At 38.6% G+C, this 19237-nt stretch overlaps 2 protein-coding genes across 2 annotated transcripts; both read left to right on the top strand.

Annotated features, from left to right (window-relative positions):
* Positions 1–2352: 2352 nt before the first annotated feature.
* LOC117504093 (islet amyloid polypeptide) lies at positions 2353–3441 on the top strand. Its single transcript, XM_034163464.1, has 3 exons — positions 2353–2499; positions 2789–2929; positions 3043–3441. Exons 1-3 carry the CDS (start codon positions 2420–2422, stop codon positions 3215–3217), a joined length of 396 nt encoding a protein of 131 aa, XP_034019355.1. The 5' UTR covers positions 2353–2419; the 3' UTR covers positions 3218–3441.
* A 4104-nt stretch (positions 3442–7545) lies between these two features.
* pyroxd1 (pyridine nucleotide-disulphide oxidoreductase domain 1) lies at positions 7546–17344 on the top strand. The gene is made up of 13 exons (XM_034163606.1): positions 7546–7869; positions 7949–8029; positions 8194–8313; positions 9592–9720; positions 11643–11716; positions 12229–12425; positions 12568–12665; positions 12789–12891; positions 12963–13075; positions 13590–13712; positions 14599–14736; positions 14904–14993; positions 16880–17344. The coding sequence occupies exons 1-13, from the start codon at positions 7792–7794 to the stop codon at positions 17036–17038; spliced, it is 1503 nt and encodes a 500-aa protein (XP_034019497.1). The 5' UTR covers positions 7546–7791; the 3' UTR covers positions 17039–17344.
* Positions 17345–19237: the final 1893 nt, after the last annotated feature.

The raw sequence follows: 19237 nt of genomic DNA, 5'->3' as shown, positions 1-19237 counted from the left end.
CAAGTTTGAGAATTTGAAAGTTCTACAATAAGACTAGAATCCTAATGCGCTTTCAAACCCCTTATGAGTCACCAGGTCACTTTATCCTTGTCAAGTGTTACCGCTATGTTTTACGATTGCTTCTTCAATTACATTTTTTTCCCAGTTGTTTGCGGTTTGCTCCCTCCAAAATAATGAGGCGCCATTCATTATTAATGACAATCAACTTCCCATCCATTATTCAATATCAATAAACCCCCGAGTGCAACAACAGGGCCGCACTGTGATGACCTAAAACTTCATTACACGTCTGCAGGTAAATAAGCAGCTTTGACAGCATTCACGTCCCCAGTGGGGTGGCAGTGGCGGATGCGGCGGTGGGGATGGTGGTGGTGGTGGGGGGATTAGTATGGGTCAGCCTCATCATGGATACTGATGGCACGGATGACAAAAGTGATGATTAATTGTGCAGTGTGCATGCATCTGTGCATTGTTCTGCGCGTGCATGCATTTTGATGCGGTTGTGGAAATGCGTCATATAAAAAAAGAACCTCCTGGACTTTTCTAAACCCCCACCCACCCAACCCCAACAAAAATCCTCCCCATCCTGTGTACATGAAAATGCAAAGCTATATTTGGAGAGATGGCTGATGTCACAAGTGCTTTGAGCTGAGAGCCTATAACTGTGCGAGTCAGTTTGTGTGACAGCCTGACAAAGCCCGGACTGCTCCGGTGACTGCCGCCTGCTGAAACTAACTCGAAGTGAGTACTCCCTCTGTTTCCAGAATTCCAGATCTCTTTTCTTCAGGACAGGGATTGTCTTTTATATTTTCCTGAACAATCATAGGGATTTTTTTTTTAATTGCACAACTACAACTCAAATCAACTTCAGATCAACAGAACAATGTGTTGAATTAATCTGAAACTGCAGAAACTCCAAATATGTGGAGGGAAAATACTGCATTTAACTATATGATTAAGAGAAAGAGAGAGAGAGGAATAAAAGGGAATGTGAAAATTAGACTTCAAATGGATTGGTACATGTGGAATATTTGCAGTTGCACCACTTTGTTGATGGCTATTGTCACAAATTGTGTTGTTTTCATAATGTTGGCTTTGTCAATTTGGAAATTTATTGGAACAAAAATACACTCTGTTAATGTACTCTAGTTGCATGTAAATGTCCAAACCTGTGCAAATTAATAGATATTTTATGTTTTATTGCACAAAATTTAAAATAATCACTTTTTTTACATAAAAGGTTTAAAAAGATATAATTTAATCCCCCAGTAAAAGTAAACCTTTACAATATGATTCTTCTTTTTTTAAAGCACCATATTGTGATTGATCAGTGATGTAATTATGCCCCTGAGGGTATAGAGTCACTGCAGTGGCATGCATGCAAATAACTGGGGGGAAAAAGTGAAGTGCAAGTAATTTTTTTCATTTTTGTATTGCATTTTGCTACCTATTTCCTCAAATGTATTTTGTGTTAATGTCAAGATAAATGTTGAATATTTTATTCTACTTATATTAGTATTACATTGCCTATTTTTGGGGTTGCCAGTGACAACAGATAGAAAAAAATGAGCCACTAGCTTTTCTGACTCGTTTAAATGTTTTTATTAGTTATTAAAGGTTCCTTATTAATAAATTATGCAAATGTATAGCAAAATTCAACATAGATAAATAATAATAATAATAATAATAATGATGATGATTATTCACATTCTTAAGTTTATCACTACTCAAAGCAGTGATTTTGATTAAAGCAATACAAGTTAAAAAAAATACAAGTTAAAAAAAAAATCAAATGCATACTATGTTTGAAAATGTTATTTCCATATTGAGTTCTACAAGTGGGTAGTGAAATAAAAGTTGGATTTAAATGAACTCCAAGCGATATTCAGCAGCTCTAAAATTTCCTTGTATCTTTTACCTGGCTTGTTTAAGGCCAAATTGCTGTAAAAGTGATAGTTTAGTTAGTAAGATAATTTTGAGAAAGAAGGAGATGCCCACTCTCTCAAAGGAAAGGGGCGTGGCAAACAGCAGCTCCTTTGAATTTAAAGCAACAGGAACAGAAAGAAGCTGTTATTTTGTAATCCGAATTCTGGGCAATTTTCTAAACACCTTTCCTGAGAATCAAGTATTTTTGGCTAAAATATTAAATATGTTTTTCCAACACACTGTAATCTATATTACTGTGCCAAAAATTGGTATAATACACTGAAAAAACAGAATAGTTGAACCAACTTAAAAAGTGTTAAAATTGGTCAGTTCTGAATGAATTAAGTTGTTTGAACTTAAGTTTGTAACTTACAAAGTTATAACTTACAAAGTTAAGTTCAAACAACTTCATTCATGAAGCTGGTTCTTTTTCAGTATATGGCCCCTTTAACTGCTGAATCTGCTGTGTTGCTGCAGACGAACGCTGTGCATCATGTGTCCGCTGAGGCTTCCTACGCTTTTCCTCGTTCTGCTCGTGTCACTGCGCAGCATCGCCGCTGCCCCAAATCACAGGTGAGCAGATGCAATGCCAACACTGTGCTCACTGTACAGGAGCGTGTTATGAAATATTAAACTGTTTGATTAGTGGCTAGAGAAGGAGGTGATGTTCACTTTTGAAAGCTTCAATTGGCCAAAACAATAAAAATGTCAAATCAGAACGAGGAAGATGTAACGTTCTAACTGATCCTGGATGATTGTCCAATCAGGCAACTTGGGGAGATAACTGGGGATCCTGGAAATGTTTTCAAGAGGGTGTCATCAGTTGTGTGAGTTGATTTGACCTATGTTCTCTGTGATTCAGGTACTTTAGCTCCAGCTCATCTAGCGAGCAGGACGGCCCTCTCGCAGACAGCGAAGATTGGTTCGTCCCCGGCCTGATGTCCAACCCCTTCCTCATCCTCATGGGGGCTCGGCCACGAAGGGGCCTCCCTGCTGTGAATAGGTAACATCACTGAGCACACATTTACCGAATATTGTGTTTTTGCGCACTAGCATTGCTTATATGCACTAGCATAACTTATACGCTCTAGCGCATCTCGTATTCTCTTCGCACAGCCACCACTTTGAGAAGAGGAAGTGCAACACAGCCACCTGTGTCACCCAAAGGCTAGCAGACTTCTTGGTTCGCTCCAGTAACACTATCGGTACTGTCTACGCACCGACTAATGTGGGCTCTGATGCCTACGGGAAGAGAGAGGTACTGCAGCCATCCATCTACCTGCCCCTCTAGTATGGACTAAGGAACCTCCTTGAGCATATCCAGTGTTCTGATCATCAATCCTGACCGTTTGTAACATACGAAAGTTGTGTTTATAATGTTGAAAATGATGATCGTGAGTTTTTAGGGTTCATTTTGTAAACTTTAAAAGCAGGCAATGCCCTTTGTTGGAAATGTATTCGTCAATGGTTTATTTTTTTTGTGGTTTCAAAGGTTAATTAATAAAAAGAAACTTTAAAAAAGAATGTCATGTGAAATAAGTGTAACATCATTTTGATAATAAAATTCTGTAAATATATTTATAAAGGTTTCATGTGCATTATGTTGCATTTCTGTATATGCATGCATTGATAGTGGAACAAGTGCAAAGGGATTTGGCTGCATGCTAAAAACACGATAATTATTCTAACTCAAACAGTTTGAGGAAATTGATTTGCTCAAACCGATTAAGTAATTTCTCAGATAATACAAACGTCAGTAATCATTTTAACTGCATGAAATACACTTTATGAAAGTTGAATAAACTGGCATCAAATCAATTATGTTCAGTCAGCTCAAGTAATTCAAGCATCAATAGTCATTTTATGTATTTAAAATATATTTTATATGAGAGTTGAATAAACATACCTTAAACAAATTAAGACAACTCAAATGATTCAAGCATCAAGTCATTTTAATTATTAAAAAAAATAGGTGGTTTATGAGAGCTGAATTAATGAACACCAAATCAGTTAAGTTCAGTAAATTCAAATAATTCAAGCATCAATTGTCATTTTAATTATTTAAAATTGATTTTATGTGAGTTGAATAAACATACATTCAACCAATTAAGACAACATAAATGATTTAGGTATCGACAGTCATTTTAATTATTTACAAATATACTTGGTTTATGAGAGCTGAATAAACTTACATACAATCAATTGAAGCATCAATAGTCAATTTAATTAAAATATATATTTTTATGAGAGCTGAATAAACTTAACTTCAACCAATTAAGTCAACGCAAATTATTCAAGTATCAAAAGTCATTTGAATTATTTACAAATATAGTTGGTTTGTGAGAGCTGAACAAACTTACATAAACTCAAAGTTCAGTGCACTTCAAATAATTCAACCATCAATTGTCATTTTAAAGTTGAATAAACATACCTCAAAGCAATAAAGTTAAATCAACTTAAATTTTACCATCAACAATAATTTTAATTAAGTAAACATAAACTTGTGTCAAATCATTTAAGTTCATTTAACTGAAATAATTAAGCATTAATCATCATTTTATTTAAAAAAAAATATACTTGGTTTATGAAAACTGAATAAACTTACGTCAAATCATTCAAGTTCATTCAGCTCAAATAACTCAAGCATCAATATTCATTGTATTAAAAAAATACCCATGGCTTATGAAAACTGAAACATCATATCAGTTAAGTTCGATCAGTTCAAATAATTCAAGCATTAACCGTCATTGTAATAAAAAAAATATCCCTGGTTTATGAAAACTGAAACTTGCGTCAAATCAATTAAGTTCAGACAACTATCTCAATACAACAATTCCAAATAATACTATTTCCATTAACTGTGTCAACTTTAGTACTTTGAAGTATCATGCACTCATTAGTAAAATTTTGATCAAATTTAGTTGTTGACCTTTCAAACAGATATTCTCTTTCACACTGATCCTCTCCTATTTCATGAAATGGGGCTAATTTATAATCACTTTGCGTGTTTAGTTACTTTCTCAACAGGAGTACTTGAGTATTGATCTACCAGAATGTTAGTTTGGGAACAACTTGCTCCATTTTGCTCACACAGGACACCCTAAATCAGTAGCTCAAAACGCTTTACATTGATGCCTCACATTCACACATTCAAACACACCAATGCAAGGCATGCAAATGCTCGCCAAGAGCAACTTTGGGATGAAGGACCTTGCCAAAGGGCAGTGGCTTTCCAGTCTGATGGGTTTCAAGTCCACTGCCCAAATACCTATGAACCATTTTTATTTTGTTATTTAATCTCAGCATACACTATGTACCCTCACAATGTGTCCAAGTAAACCAAAAACAGGAACAAAATGGCATTAGTGATCTTCCAAAGTAAAAATTAACTTTTCTTAGACAAGAACTATCTTTACTTACTTCTCTACCTACCTTATTTAACTTTAGTTACTTGGCTTACTGACTTTACTTGCTACTTCAGTTACTTTAGTTACTGTACTGAATTACTTGACATTACTTAAACTTACATACGTCCTTACTTTATTAACTTCACACACACACACACACACACACACACACACACACACACACACACACACACACACACACACACACACACACACACACACACACACACACATACCTAAAACAAGCTGTATTTTTAATTGCCGAGTTGTCTTTCTTTGCTGGTTATTCAGAGTAATGTGTTGCAAAACGAGAGGGTAAGTATGACGCACAGTTCTAACCTGTGTTTGATTACCAATGACCCAATCATGTCACACGCTGACTCCAACCCTCCCATCCACAGTTAGCAATGGCATAAAGGGGTTTTCAAAAAATAGAACAAGTGCTGGGTTTTGCTGATGAATCGTAAAGTAATGCAGCCATTATCATCCAAACACGACAACAGAGGAAAGGGGTCGTGTCATGGTCTGTCGAATCCTTCATAAAACATCACAAATAGCGCCGTACTTCAAATGTGCACTGCGGGTAAGTTGTTTATCATGGCAGTAATGACAGATGATGACTGTTTTGATGGAGTTTCAACTCTGATTTGGGAGCCACTGGTCAAATTAATCTCTTGACATAAAAAGTCCAACCTGTTGTCCATAAACAGGAGCTTTGCCCCAACTCTAAAAATTCATTATACAGAACTATAATGCCTTATTTAACAAAACAACCAACACAACACAATGATTAAACCAGATAAAATGGTTAATTTGGTTTGATGGTGCTTATGAACAGCTGAACTGATGGATGGATGGATGGATGGATGGATGGATGGATGGATGGATGGATGGACAGACAGACAAATTTGTGGATGTTGGATGAACAGATGAATCACAGGATCCCACAGTCACTTTTGGCGCTCAGGTCGCTCCAATATGTCCTCTGGACCAGGAGACATAAGGACAGACGGTGCTGTTTTGAGGCGCAGATGGAGTTTCTGATCTCGTCACTGCAGAGTGTGACAGTGAGCGGAGCACGTGCACACCTCTCCTCTCCCATGTGAGACAGGTAGGGCTGGACATCTGTCTTCAGTTTGAACTCAGACAATAAAAGGACAGTTAGTTTAACTTTTGACTCAGACCAGATGGTGGTGACATCTTATTTTGTTATTTAGCTTGTCACCATGGAAACAGCAGTTTCTCTTAAGGGTAATGTTTTATTTGAAGGGGGAAAATGGATTAATACATCTGATTTTAGTGTATGTTTGTAATAATGGAGGATCAGTGCTTTAGATATGGATGGATGGATGGATGGATGGATGGATGGATGGATGGATGGATGGATGGATGGATGGATGGATGGATGGATGGATGGATGGAAGTATGCAAAATCGCCTACACTGCTAATCGCCTATCCCTGCTATTTTAGCAAAGGAAATTACCGGCTGTTCAGCATTTAATTGCCAGAATAGTCAATTTTACCAACCTGAGTGTTTTTCAGGTGAGCTGGATAGTTGTCGGGGCTCATACCATGAAAACATCATGTTATAAACAGGTATGCACTGCAGAAATGCACTGACAGTACTTGTTGAAAGATAACGTCGAGCATGATTAGATATCACATGATTTCCAGCAAAAATTTTGTGGTTTTGGTCACGGGAACGGATTAATGAGATGTGGTTATGTTTGCATTCAAAATGCGATGAGGTTGAGCCTCTATACTCTTGGATTGGGTATTTACGATAGACTACTCTTACCACCACCAGGATGCTATGATTAGCAACAGCGCTTCACCAGCCACTTGATAGGCCTGTTACATATCAGGGTTATTGTGAATGTCAGAAGATGCCAACATGGCCCAGAACAGGAGGTTCACTTGTCAGCACTTAAAACTGTGAAAATCAAAATTTTCAGGGCTGAATATGGAGTATTTTTATGCGTAACTTACGGGAATTTTGTGAACTCACTCACCAACTCCATCAATCTATGCGTGCCCTCATAATCGCTGGTAATAATAAAATACACCAAGCACAATGTATTAATTCATTTTTGAGTTGGTGAAAACCAAATAAGGTTAAATTTGTGTTCTTATCGATGAAACAAAAAAAAATATTTTTTAATTTATTTGCTACGCGATTTGCTAATTCTGATCCTTCTGCTTGCCGTACATGGTTGTAAACATAGCTTTTAGCCTGCTATCTCTTTGAGTAGTTCTTCGCAAATAATGACCATCTTTAAACTAAAATAGTGAAATATTAACTAACGAGAGACTATATGTAACACACTACGGGACATAAAAATAAAGCAGGTGTCAGGATTCAGACGATTTTGGATGTGGTAAAAGTACTGAATTTACTGTCGCTAGTGTTGTAGAGTTAGCTAGCTAGCTTAGTTAGCTTAGCATTCGCCGAACAGGATGACGGATATAAAAAACAAAACGTTTAAGTTCGTGGTCGTGGGAGGCGGCATTGCGGGTGTGACATGTGTAGAACAGGTGAAAATATTTGTGATTCATAATTACAGAAGTACTGTAATTTTGTCGCTGCCGTTCAAACCATATTTCTCTTTAACAGCTGTCATCCCAGTTTCCGTCAGCAGATGTCGCACTGATCACAGCAGGTCTTCATATCAAGACAGTGACCAATTACAGACAGGTCAGTGATGACAAACTGAAGGCTGCAGGTTTGATTCCCATGCTGCAAATGCATGCGCTTTTTGCTTTCCGAACAAATTATAGTCAGGCCCATAAATATTTGGAAATTGACAGTTTTTGTAATTTTGCCTTTGTTTTTTTGCTTTTTAAAACTATTTTTTAAAGGTCTCCAAGACTCTGGAAGAGTTTGATGTGGAGGAGCGACCATTAAGTGTCCTGGAGCAGAAATTCCCAAAGCTGACAGTCATCCACTCTGCTGTCAAAGCACTCCACTCACAGTTACGTGTAAGTGGGTCACTTCCAGTGTGTAGGATTACAGGATTAAACCCTGTGGGAAATTTTCTGTCATTGTTATACAGACAGTCAGCAAAATTTGAAATATTCATCATAATTTCTATATATACTGAACAAAAGAAATGCAAGTATGTTTTAATGTTGTTTTATGAGTAAAATTTCTGTCAGATTTTGTGTAGGATGTCACATGCAATAGTAAAAGAAGATCTGTTTGAGTTTATGGAGTCGATAAACAGAAAGGTAACATTCTGGATGAGATCAGAGTCAGCAGGGCATGTGACCACCATGTGCTGCATAATGCAGCTAATCTTCTGCGCGTGAAACCCACTAAATGACGAGTTTCCTGTTAAGGAATGGCCTGCCACTCCTCCTTCAAAGCATTCTGGAGTTAAATAACTGTGGTCATGTTTGTACCCCAATACCAAACACTGTGATCCCGAATATGCCATGAGTGTTCTACGGGTCTGTCACACGTCCTCCCTGTGTCACGGAACCTCCTCCTTAACCGGCTGATAGTCAAGTCATGAACGTTAAAACATCTGCCTATGTTCTGTGCTGTCAAACCAGCATTCTGCCTGCCAATTGTGTGTCCACAAAGAGTTTCAGTGAAGCACGGAAAAAATTCAACAAATTTCAAATTTTATCATTTGCCTTTATTGGCCCCTCACACCACAACAAAATCGGCATTCCTAATTGTTACACACAGTGAGTTATTGCTGAAAACATTCCACACCTCTGTAATTCAATTTATTTATTTTTTGTTTCATACAGTGCCAAATCACAACAAATCTACGTCAAGGTGCTTCACATGAGTAAGGTGTAACCTTACCAATCGTAATTCTGTCCAGGTGCTAGTCAGCGATGGTTGTGTCTGTGTGCAAACACTAACACTACGCTGCGTGTGTAGTAACTGAAATATGAAATATTTCATATTGTCTGTGACATCAAGGGATGTGTGGATTTGCGTCTCTGTTAACTACAGTTCTGGTTAGTTGCTTTGTGAGTGTAAATATCCTCAATGCAGAAATGTGCACACATTAATTTCACCCAAGTTTTTCAGAGGCCGTTGTCTGCCTAACAGTGCCACCTTGTGGACAGTGGTGTTCGCACCAGCATCTAAATGCTGTCTAATAACGTTGTAATTAAAGTGAAATGAGTTTTTAGTAAAACACACATACATCAAGATTGTCAAAACAAAAACCACTTTGCTGAAATTAGATTAGAGAAACAAGATTGATTGTTTTCCTTTAATTCTGCTTTTATTTTCAGTCTGTGCAGACTGTGGATGGGATGGAATTCGGTTATGAGAAGTTATGTATCTGTAGCGGAGCCAGACCGAAGCTCTTAACCCAGGACAACCCTTGTATACTTGGGATACGAGACACAGACAGTGCCCAGGTACCATGCCATCACACTTTGTGTTGTACTTTTATTCGCATACCAGTCTGAATCTCCTCAAGACAGTCGAATAATGACACACCCTCATCATCATCACATGCAGTGTGGTTCTCAACAAAATATCCTACACATACGCTGATCTCAACATACACCCAAATAATAGTTCTTGTTTCATAAAAAACCTGCAACAAACAAGAAACACTAAATTCTTGTTGCTAATGTAATTTAGTTACAAACTTTTAGCTTGATGCTTTATCATGTGGCTAAACTGCATGCAGTATCTTGATAACAACACCATGTATCATGTGGAAACATGTTACACAAGCTCACCTCATTAATCAATCATTGCACTGCAGAGCCTGTCTACATGGTATCTTCACAAAGACTTCATATTTGAAGGTCAAACTTGGTGCACATGTTCACATCACAAGAAAACTAGAGTCCAAGGGCCCTGTGGGTTACCGGCTCAATTAAAGCCCAAGGAAAAATGGCCATTTTTGGCATAAAAATGGCCACCATTTCCAAATGAACAAATCTACACAAATAATTTTGGGATGGGAACAGTGTGAATGACCAATATTATACTCTTGGTAAATTAAAAGAAAAGTTATAGGACAGTTTTTGAGAAAATTGAGTCCAAATACCCAAATTGGCTGTTTTAGGCATAAAAATGGCCGCCATTTCCAAATGAACAAATCTACGCAAATACTTTTGGGATGGAAACAATGTCAATGACCAATACTGTGCTCTTGTTAAATTAAAAGAAAAATTATCAGACAGTTTCTTCAAAAATTGAGTCCAAATACCCAAATTGTCTGTTTTCGGCATAAAATGGCTGCCGTTTCCAATTGAAGAATCTATGACTATAATTTTTTGACGTGAAATATGTCAACAACCCGTATTACACCCTGGAGAAATTAGAAAACGTTATCTGACAGTTTTTGAGAAAATTGGGTCCAAATACCCAAATTGGCTGTTTTGGGCATAAAATTGTCCGCCATTTTCAAATGAGTGAATCTATGCAAGTAATTTTGGGACGGGAACAATGTCAATGACCAATATTGTGCTCTTGTCAAATTAAATGAAAAATTATCAGACAGTTTATTCAAAAATTGGGTCCAAAATACCCAAATTGGCTGTTTTCAGCATAAAATGGCCGCCATTTCAAAATGAATGAATCTATGACTATAATTTTTTGATGTGATGTCAACAGTCCATATTACATAGGCCCTTGACAAATTAGAAAAAAGTATTAGTATTTGAGAAAATTGCCTTTAAGTCCTCAAAATGGCTATTTTCAACATAAAAATGCCCGCCATTTCCAAATGAACGAATCTATGAATGTGATTTTTATATGGGAACAATGTCAGTGACCCATATTACGCCCTTGCCAAATTAGACAAAAAAGTTAGACAGTTTCTGAAATGTTGCAATAAACGGATGACTACAAAAACGCCGCGTCACGACATAACGACATAGCAGCCTGTCGGCTGGTAACGCGCCCCCCCCCCCAAAAAAAACCCAGAGACATGTTTGACATTGGGTGTGCTTCAATTCTAATTTTGGCCAGCATGGGGCAGAGACTCTGAAACCTTGTGCATGTGAAATCTTGGCAAGGCATTTGTGGGTCAGGATGAAATGCACTACTGTAGATTACACTTTGCAAAGACCTTGAACAAGGTTGAGGTTGGCTCAGAGACTCGAGTAGAGGAAAGAACCATTTTTTGTGAAACGTGGAAAAAAAAGGTTGGTGAGAGGAACCAGTTTGTTCAGTTTGACTGGTAATGCAGATGCTGGAGGGCTGGTATCACTGTTAGTGTGCTTTTGAGATCATTTTTAGATATAGCAGCCACCATGAAACATAACGTTCACCTGACACGACAGAAAAACACAGTCAGGCTTTCCCACTTTGTGTTTTTCAGGAATTTCAGAAGCGGTTATCCACAGCAAAGAGAATCGTTGTCGTTGGAAATGGAGGGATTGCCTTGGAGTTGGTGTGAGTCTGCTGTTATCAAAATGGAGAAACAGAAATGTTAGATTAAAAAAAGAGACAGTTGTCTGTTTATTTTTTGCAAGCAGATAATTCTAATATAAATGGAAATGTTTTTTATGACTAAGCATTAAATTCTGCAGTCAAAGAACCTCTCAGCTCAATTGTAGGGGGATTATACAGTATAGGTATCACCCTGTCTGAGCTTCTGTCTTTCCTGGATCTTGAAGGCGCAACTTCTCCTAAATCATTCACACAACAGTAAAGCATCATATGAAGATCTGCATGAAGGAAAGTAATTCCGGCCTGACATCTTGACCTTGTTGACCTTGTTAATGCTACAATAGTAGCACACCGTATGAAGATGTGATGTCTTCACAGGGATACTGCTAAACTTTAGTTGTTTTTCTAAATGCATCGTATATGTCAATTATTTGTATAGGGGTTAACTAGTTTGTTAATTTGGGTATTTTTTCAAAAAATGGTCAGTGATTTGTGAAAGTGTTGCTGTATGTTAGGTACGAGGTGGAGGGCTGTGAGGTAATCTGGGCTGTGAAGGACAAGGCCATTGGAAACACCTTCTTTGACGCCGGAGCGGCACAGTTCTTCATCCCGTCATTGGAGGCTCCCAAACTGGAGAGAGCCGGCCCTCGTAAGAGGCCTCGCTACACCACAGAAGAAGTGGAGGGAGGAACATGCCAGACATTCACCGCAGGTCCAGACTCAGATAACACAAAGTGTACCAAGTGAATATCTTTTCTGACACTGTGGGAACTGTCTCAGTTGCAACATTTGGCTCTTGCTTTAAGACGAGCAAACGCTTGGCAGCACTCACACATGCGGATGTTTATTCCTAGATAAAATCCAGCGAGGAAATAGTTCTGGTTCTTCAGAACCTGGCAGCGCTCTTGGTCCAGACTGGCATGAAGGAATACTTCTGCGTGGAGCCGAACAGGTAAGTTGACATGTGAAGTTTTATGCTGCTGTACACACTTGCAAAAAAAGATGGAAATTGCATGTTATTCCTGCCGTGGTTAATTTGTACCTGACTTTCTTCTCCGTGTTACTGCGGTGTCAGGTGTCCCATAGAGTTTCAGTAGAATACCAGTGCCAAGTAGAAAAGATCTTCACCTCAGAGGAGCTGCTCAGGTCACCACAGCACACGCTCAGATCTGAGAAAGGTGAGAACCGAATTCACCGCTCATATTCGACTGTTAGCTGTTGATTTCTCAGCTGCTTCTTCCCTCTGTAGAATCATGGCCGGTCTACATCCAGCTGACCAACGGCAAGACATTTGGCTGTGACTTCATCATCAGCGCTACCGGCGTGGTTCCAAACACAGAGCCATTTCTCCATGGCAACAATGTAAGTCGACTCAATGTAACTGAAAGCAGCGTCCACCGTAGTATCGTCGCCCAACTCAGCTGCTGAGTATCTATCACTTCTCATCAAGATGTGCAAACATTTTTATCGTCAACCAAAAAACCTCCAGCCTTGAGTGGCGCCACGTGCTCTCCAAAATTCTGCATCTACACCTAAGACCTCACAAATCCACAGAGAGCCATGGCATTTCATTTTGAAGGTGACAACGTGGTCTTAATCATGACAGGTGCAGTCGAGTGCTGCACTGACACCGTCTGTCAGACTGTCCACTGAGCCGGAACATTGAGGGAGTAATTTGAGAACCTTGAGCAAGCTTATGAAGGTCGAGGGCCCAGTATAACACTCCTGATTTTGACCTTCACAGTACAGGACAGTGAGATAGCACAGAGTTTGAATTTAAAGCCGCTCATCCAGTAGACCTCCTTCATCAGCTGTAAAGTTTTAATGGTATCGGTCCTGAACAAGTCATCATTAACATTTGATTGTGTGTGTTTAGTTTGTGCTGGCAGATGATGGAGGCCTGCAAGTAGATGACCAGATGATGACGTCAGAACCAAATGTCTATGCTGCAGGAGATGTGTGCACTGCATGCTGGGAGCACAGCCCATTTTGGCAGCAGGTAGCCAATCAGAAATAACACTATAGTAACTATCATACATAGGTAGGATTCATCGAGCATTTATTTTCTTGATTAATCAAGAAGGTCCATAAAATGTCAGAAAATGGTAACAAGTGTTCATCAGTGTTTTCTCAGAGGTCAAAATGATGCCTTCAAATGTCTAGCTTTGTCCACAACCTAAAGGTATTCAGATTTCTCCCAGAGAGAAGCAATTAAACTGTAAAACATTCACATTTAAGAAGCTGAAATTATAGTGTTTGCATTTTTAAAATTACTCAAAATGATTAATCAGTTATCACAATTTGAATGTGATTTGATTCCTCCATAAGGTGCCAAAAAAAAAAACGTTAGTTGTAAAAAGTGGATGAAGTAGTTCATTAGGACTATTTTTTTTTAAACTATTTGAAAAAAATTATCTGGCTTTCATATTTTAAATCATCTGAATCCTGACACCTGCTTTAGTTTTATGTCCCGTAGTGTGCTATTTTTTCATGTTGGCATCTGTATGTAAGTTGACACATTTTTTGAACACTATAACTCAATAACAATACATGGGAGACACTTGATACTGACACCATGGGTAACCCCTATGGAGCAAATGACCCAATATGACTTTAATGGTGTTAGGCACTCAGGTTTGTGTATTAACCCTTTAAAAGTGGAGGAGTCTGTGGCCAATTCACAACAAAGTGACAAAATATGGATAGTGCCATTTGCTGCTTTGATGTTTTGAGGTGATTTAAAAGAACCGCACTGAAAATACATGTGTGAAAACCATATGACTTTCACTGTGAAGAGAAGTGCAACACTCCTGCAGTAAGTACTGCCTCAATTTAGATGTTCACTTTGTGTTCAGACTGCCGTTTCAATGTGTGTTTTGATGCAGATGCGTTTGTGGACCCAGGCCCGTCAGATGGGCTGGTATGCCGCCCGCTGCATGGCGGCACACACTCTGTCAGAACCAATTGAGTTGGACTTCTGCTTCGAGCTCTTCTCCCATATTACCAGATTCTTCAACTTCAAGGTATGCAACGTTTTACTGCTCTTTAGAAAAGATGCATAAATCACAACCAACGTGTTAATCATCTACTGCGCTAAACAGAATTCTATTTCTTTATGTTGTATTTTTAGCCTCTTCCTCATTTTGTTCTGCTCTTTGAGTTAATTTGAATAAATTCCTGTCTTTCACAGGTGGTTCTGTTGGGTAAGTTCAATGGGCAAGGCTTGGGGTCAGACCATCAGCTGCTGGTGCGTTGTACCAAAGGACAGGAGTATGTCAAGGTAACGGTGAAAACCATGTGTTGTAAATACACCCGGTGTTAATACGTCTTTATGAACAGGGAGTGGTGGTAACACTTTGATAAAAGTTGGTGACACCTTTTGGAATTGCTTCCATCTGTGAAAGTAATAACCCATTTTATAATAAGGACACTTTGATTATGTCCCTGCTGTCACCTTTAATTCAAGATCAAGGACTAAATTAAGGACTAAGATTAAGGACTAAATTCTAGTCCTTAGTCCTCTTTAGTAGCCCACCCCATCAGGAAGTATGTTTTTGTCTACTAGTTCCAGATCATTATCTGGATCTGGTGCACAGTATATCTATGAAAAGACTATGTTGATCACGATTGTGACGTTTATTCTGATCGCTCACCTGTGTTTGTGATTGCTGCCCAGTGATCCTGATTTTTGTTCTTGATTGCTCATCTTTGATGTTGATGTTCTCACTCCTTAATCCTTATTACTGAACTTTAATCCAAATTGCTGAACTGGGATCCTGCTCCAAAGTTAGAATCAAGGATCAAAGTTGGGATCCGCCCCTTGATCCCAATTCACGCCAAGAGTTAATGGGGTCTTCCTCGGCCCAGGTAGCTCAGTGGCTAAGGAGCTGAGCTCCGAATGTGTAGACACAGTCTGTGTCCTTAAACAAGACGCTTAACCCACGTGGTGTCAGTCCACCCAGCTGTAACTGGGTACTGGCCTTTTTTGGGGAAATGACCCGAGTCAGAGTTGTAGACTGTCATCTGCTTCATGGTACCAACACCATCAGGCGTCAGGGCCTACATGGGGCTTATGTCTTCCTTCTTGGACCCCTTTACCAAGTTTCATCCAAATCTGTTGATTAGTTCTTGTGTAATGGCCCAGTCACACGTCACACGACGATTCCTGAACAAAGGGAAAAAGTAAAAAACATCACAATTCATTGAGAAAAGGTGGACAAAAGAGCTTTTATCACCGAACAGTCTGCGAAGCAAGAGCGCAAAAGGGACGAAAGAGGAAATTAACAAAGTGTGCTGTGGTCCCTGCTGTATCACTGTATTATGTTCTAAGCCATATATATATATATATTTATTTATTTATAACAGAAAACTGTCAAAAGGGAGAATAAATATAAATATAAGTGTAAAGATGATTGAATATACCACAGCAGTAATTAATCAGTGCGTGTGAACGCGCGCATTGACTCGTGCGGTTATTCCACCAGCTGATCACTGATTTTTTGTTGTTTCAAATTCAACAGTTGCTTGTGGCAAAATAATTAATTATATCCACACAAAAGATTAATTCTGGCCTATGTAAGGTGCCTGAGCCCATTGAAGCTGCCCCCCCACACAGATAAAAAAAAATCCAAGCAAGCAGGCTGAGTTTGCCCTGTAATTTCCGACGGTACATGAAGCAGCAGCAGCCTCAGCGCTCAGAAACCGGCTTCTGTGCTGTGTGAAAACGTTCAGCTGCTCCAACGAAGTCAAATTAAACAATAACGGAAAAACTAAACAAACGATTAAAAAACGTCAAGAACGACAGCAAAACGAGACAGACGAATTGAGGTTTCGTTGCCCTTCGTTCAAATTTTTCAACAGTTTAAAAATCCTGACGTAGCGCCAGCTGCAGGAACGAGGCTGCGTGAAGGTTAAACGATGTCAACGACAGTCAACGAAAGTCCAGATTTCTTGTTTCGTCAGGGCCTCGTCACCCTTCGTTAAGTGCCGTGTGACTGGGCCTTAACCCTGACAAACATTTAAAAAAACAGATCCTGGTAATTACATAACTTCTTCAATGGGGGTAATTATTCAGTTTTTGTAATTGTAAACATAAGTGTAAATGGTTTTTCCACCACTGTTGAAACAGCTGTGTTTATGGCCATGACAGTTGGGTTTTTGTACCAGGTTGTTCTCAGCGGAGGGAGGATGGTGGGAGCTGTGCTAATTGGTGAGACGGACCTCGAGGAGACCTTTGAGAACCTGATCCTCAATCAGATGGATTTGACTCGGTATGGAGAGGATCTGCTCAATCCTGATGTTGACATCGAGGACTACTTTGACTGAGCATCAGAGCTGTGATCCAGACTTTTGAGAGCTCTGAATGCTACAGACTCTAAAATATTGCAGGTACACGGCATTAATGAAGGATAGATGAATTCTTCTAGCAGTCTGAAAGCTGTCTGAAGACAGCAGGATGAGTATTGTGTTCAGTCTATGTTGGTGTAACATGCCTGTTTTCAAAAAGTCAGAATTTTTTGGTTCTTAAAATGCTTGTAAATTAAAGGTATATTTTTGTTCTCAAATAATCTATTGCCAAATAAATTATTAATGAAAAATTAAGTATTAAAAAAGGTATTTATCAAGTGACAAGCAGTGTACTTTTAATTTCACTCCATTTAATAATTAAAGTGACAGCCAACACAATCGCCAGTGCATATTTACTGGAATTAGAAAAGCCAATATGTATGAGATACTGGCATTGCAGATATGAAATATCCATCTTGTTCTTACACAGGAGAATTCAGGTCTGTCAGCAGCACGTGGAGGTAAAACAAACATTGTTAAAACTTTTGTCCTGTTGTCTTAGAAACTCCTGGATCATATTTCAACCTAAACATAGCAACCGTGGCTCTTGGTGGACCTCGGCAGACTTTATAACAATAGCTCGCATAATCCTATCTGCTGTTCTGCGGATCTGTTGCTCCTGGTGATGTTTCCATTTGAAAACGCCTGATCATTTCTGAAAGGATTAGAAATGTTAGAGGCTACACAGGATGCAAGAAAAAAAAGTGCAGCCCTGTGACCCATTTCCATGTGGTTTGTGGGAATCACTGCACAAATTGCAGGTTATATAAGTATTTTTGAGGGTGGGGTGTGAATCACCTTTTTAATTTTTTTTTCAACAGCAGCCTATGGTGCAATATATATATATATATATATATATATATATATATATATATATATATATATATATATCCATACACCATTTGAAGATGACAAAACTCTCTAAAACTGATGTTTTTCTCAAAAAATGTATGACAGAGCTTTGAAATCAGCTGGTTTTATAATGTATAACGTGAAATTAGTACTGGAATAAGTCTACTAAACATGTTGTAAATACACAATGTTCTTGGAGGCAAAGTGCTTATCCCCCCCCCCCCCCCCCCCCAAAAAAAAAATCTAAATAACAATTACAGATAATGTGTTTTTGTGCACGAGGATTTATTTGAAGTGTGCAGGTTCACCAGGTGTAAATATGTACCTGTCTGTGTGGAGATCAGGACACTGTTTACAAGATGAATCATTGAGGTGTCACAGTCAAATTCAAAACCATTTTTGCATACAAGCAACAGTGGCTTTATTTGCCATCAGGACGCTGCAGCTCCATGAATCCACTGCTTACCCTGCTCGCTTGCCCTCGTAGATATGTGTGAGTCTACAACAAATGTCAATAATCACAAAAAAGATGCAAAATTGGTCAGTCAATGGGTTTTCAGCTCAAATATCACAAGTTTCTTCTTTGTAAGCTTTACAAAAAGGCTTCCTTTTAAGATGTAAATTGGATGAAACAGTTTTGTAGAGTAATGTATCACACAAACTGATAAAGTAAATGTGTAACTGGATAACATGCTGGAAATAACTTTAAATTAAAACAAAGACACAAATGCATATGTCACATCAAAAATGTGTGGAATAAGGGTGTCACCACTTCCATATACGTATAAACCCTGCACACCTGTTTTCTGTGGCCAAATTTGATTAACTACTGTATGATTACAGTATGAATGATTTTGCATCTCCTCATCAAAGAAAACAATTTCTTATTCAGTTTGTGTTCATAGTGTAATCTGGCTGTTTTGAAAGAGAGTTCAGAATCCAACCATTGTGGCTTTTAAGAACTCCACAGGTCATTAAAGTTTTTGTTTTTCTTCTTCCATTTATTCCATGAACATGCTGTGTGCAGTGAGAATAAATTATTTTTGAGCTAATTTTAAAAGTTGGCTGGTAAATGTTACAGTGGGGACCAGTAAATAGGAATGTGGGCCAGTACATTTGACCGCACTATGACCTGTCCAAGTTGCATTTTTGCCTAGAACAAAGTTGCAGAATCCAGTAACAAACGGATTGAATGTAAAGTTTTTGTTCTTCATTTATTTCATGAACATGCTTGTGGGCTGTGTACCGTAAGAATAATAATTTTTGAGCTACTTTTGAAAGGTGGTCAGTGAACATTACAGTGGGGACCAATAAATTTGAAAGGAC

Source organism: Thalassophryne amazonica, chromosome 22, assembly GCF_902500255.1.
Source record: "Thalassophryne amazonica chromosome 22, fThaAma1.1, whole genome shotgun sequence".
In the NCBI taxonomy this organism is placed as follows: domain Eukaryota; kingdom Metazoa; phylum Chordata; class Actinopteri; order Batrachoidiformes; family Batrachoididae; genus Thalassophryne; species Thalassophryne amazonica.
The sequence above is the reverse complement of the archived record's forward strand: the minus strand, read 5'-3'. Positions and strand labels throughout refer to the sequence as shown.

Coding starts and splice junctions, on each gene's coding strand:
- LOC117504093 (XM_034163464.1), top strand. CDS start 2,420: ATGTGTCCGCTGAGGCTTCCTACGCTTTTCCTCGTTCTGCTCGTGTCA. Junction 2,500..2,788: donor GCCGCTGCCCCAAATCACAG/GTGAGCAGATGC, acceptor TCTGTGATTCAG/GTACTTTAGCTCCAGCTCAT. Junction 2,930..3,042: donor GGCCTCCCTGCTGTGAATAG/GTAACATCACTG, acceptor CTCTTCGCACAG/CCACCACTTTGAGAAGAGGA.
- pyroxd1 (XM_034163606.1), top strand. CDS start 7,792: ATGACGGATATAAAAAACAAAACGTTTAAGTTCGTGGTCGTGGGAGGC. Junction 13,076..13,589: donor CATTTCTCCATGGCAACAAT/GTAAGTCGACTC, acceptor GTGTGTGTTTAG/TTTGTGCTGGCAGATGATGG. Junction 14,994..16,879: donor AAGGACAGGAGTATGTCAAG/GTAACGGTGAAA, acceptor TTTTTGTACCAG/GTTGTTCTCAGCGGAGGGAG.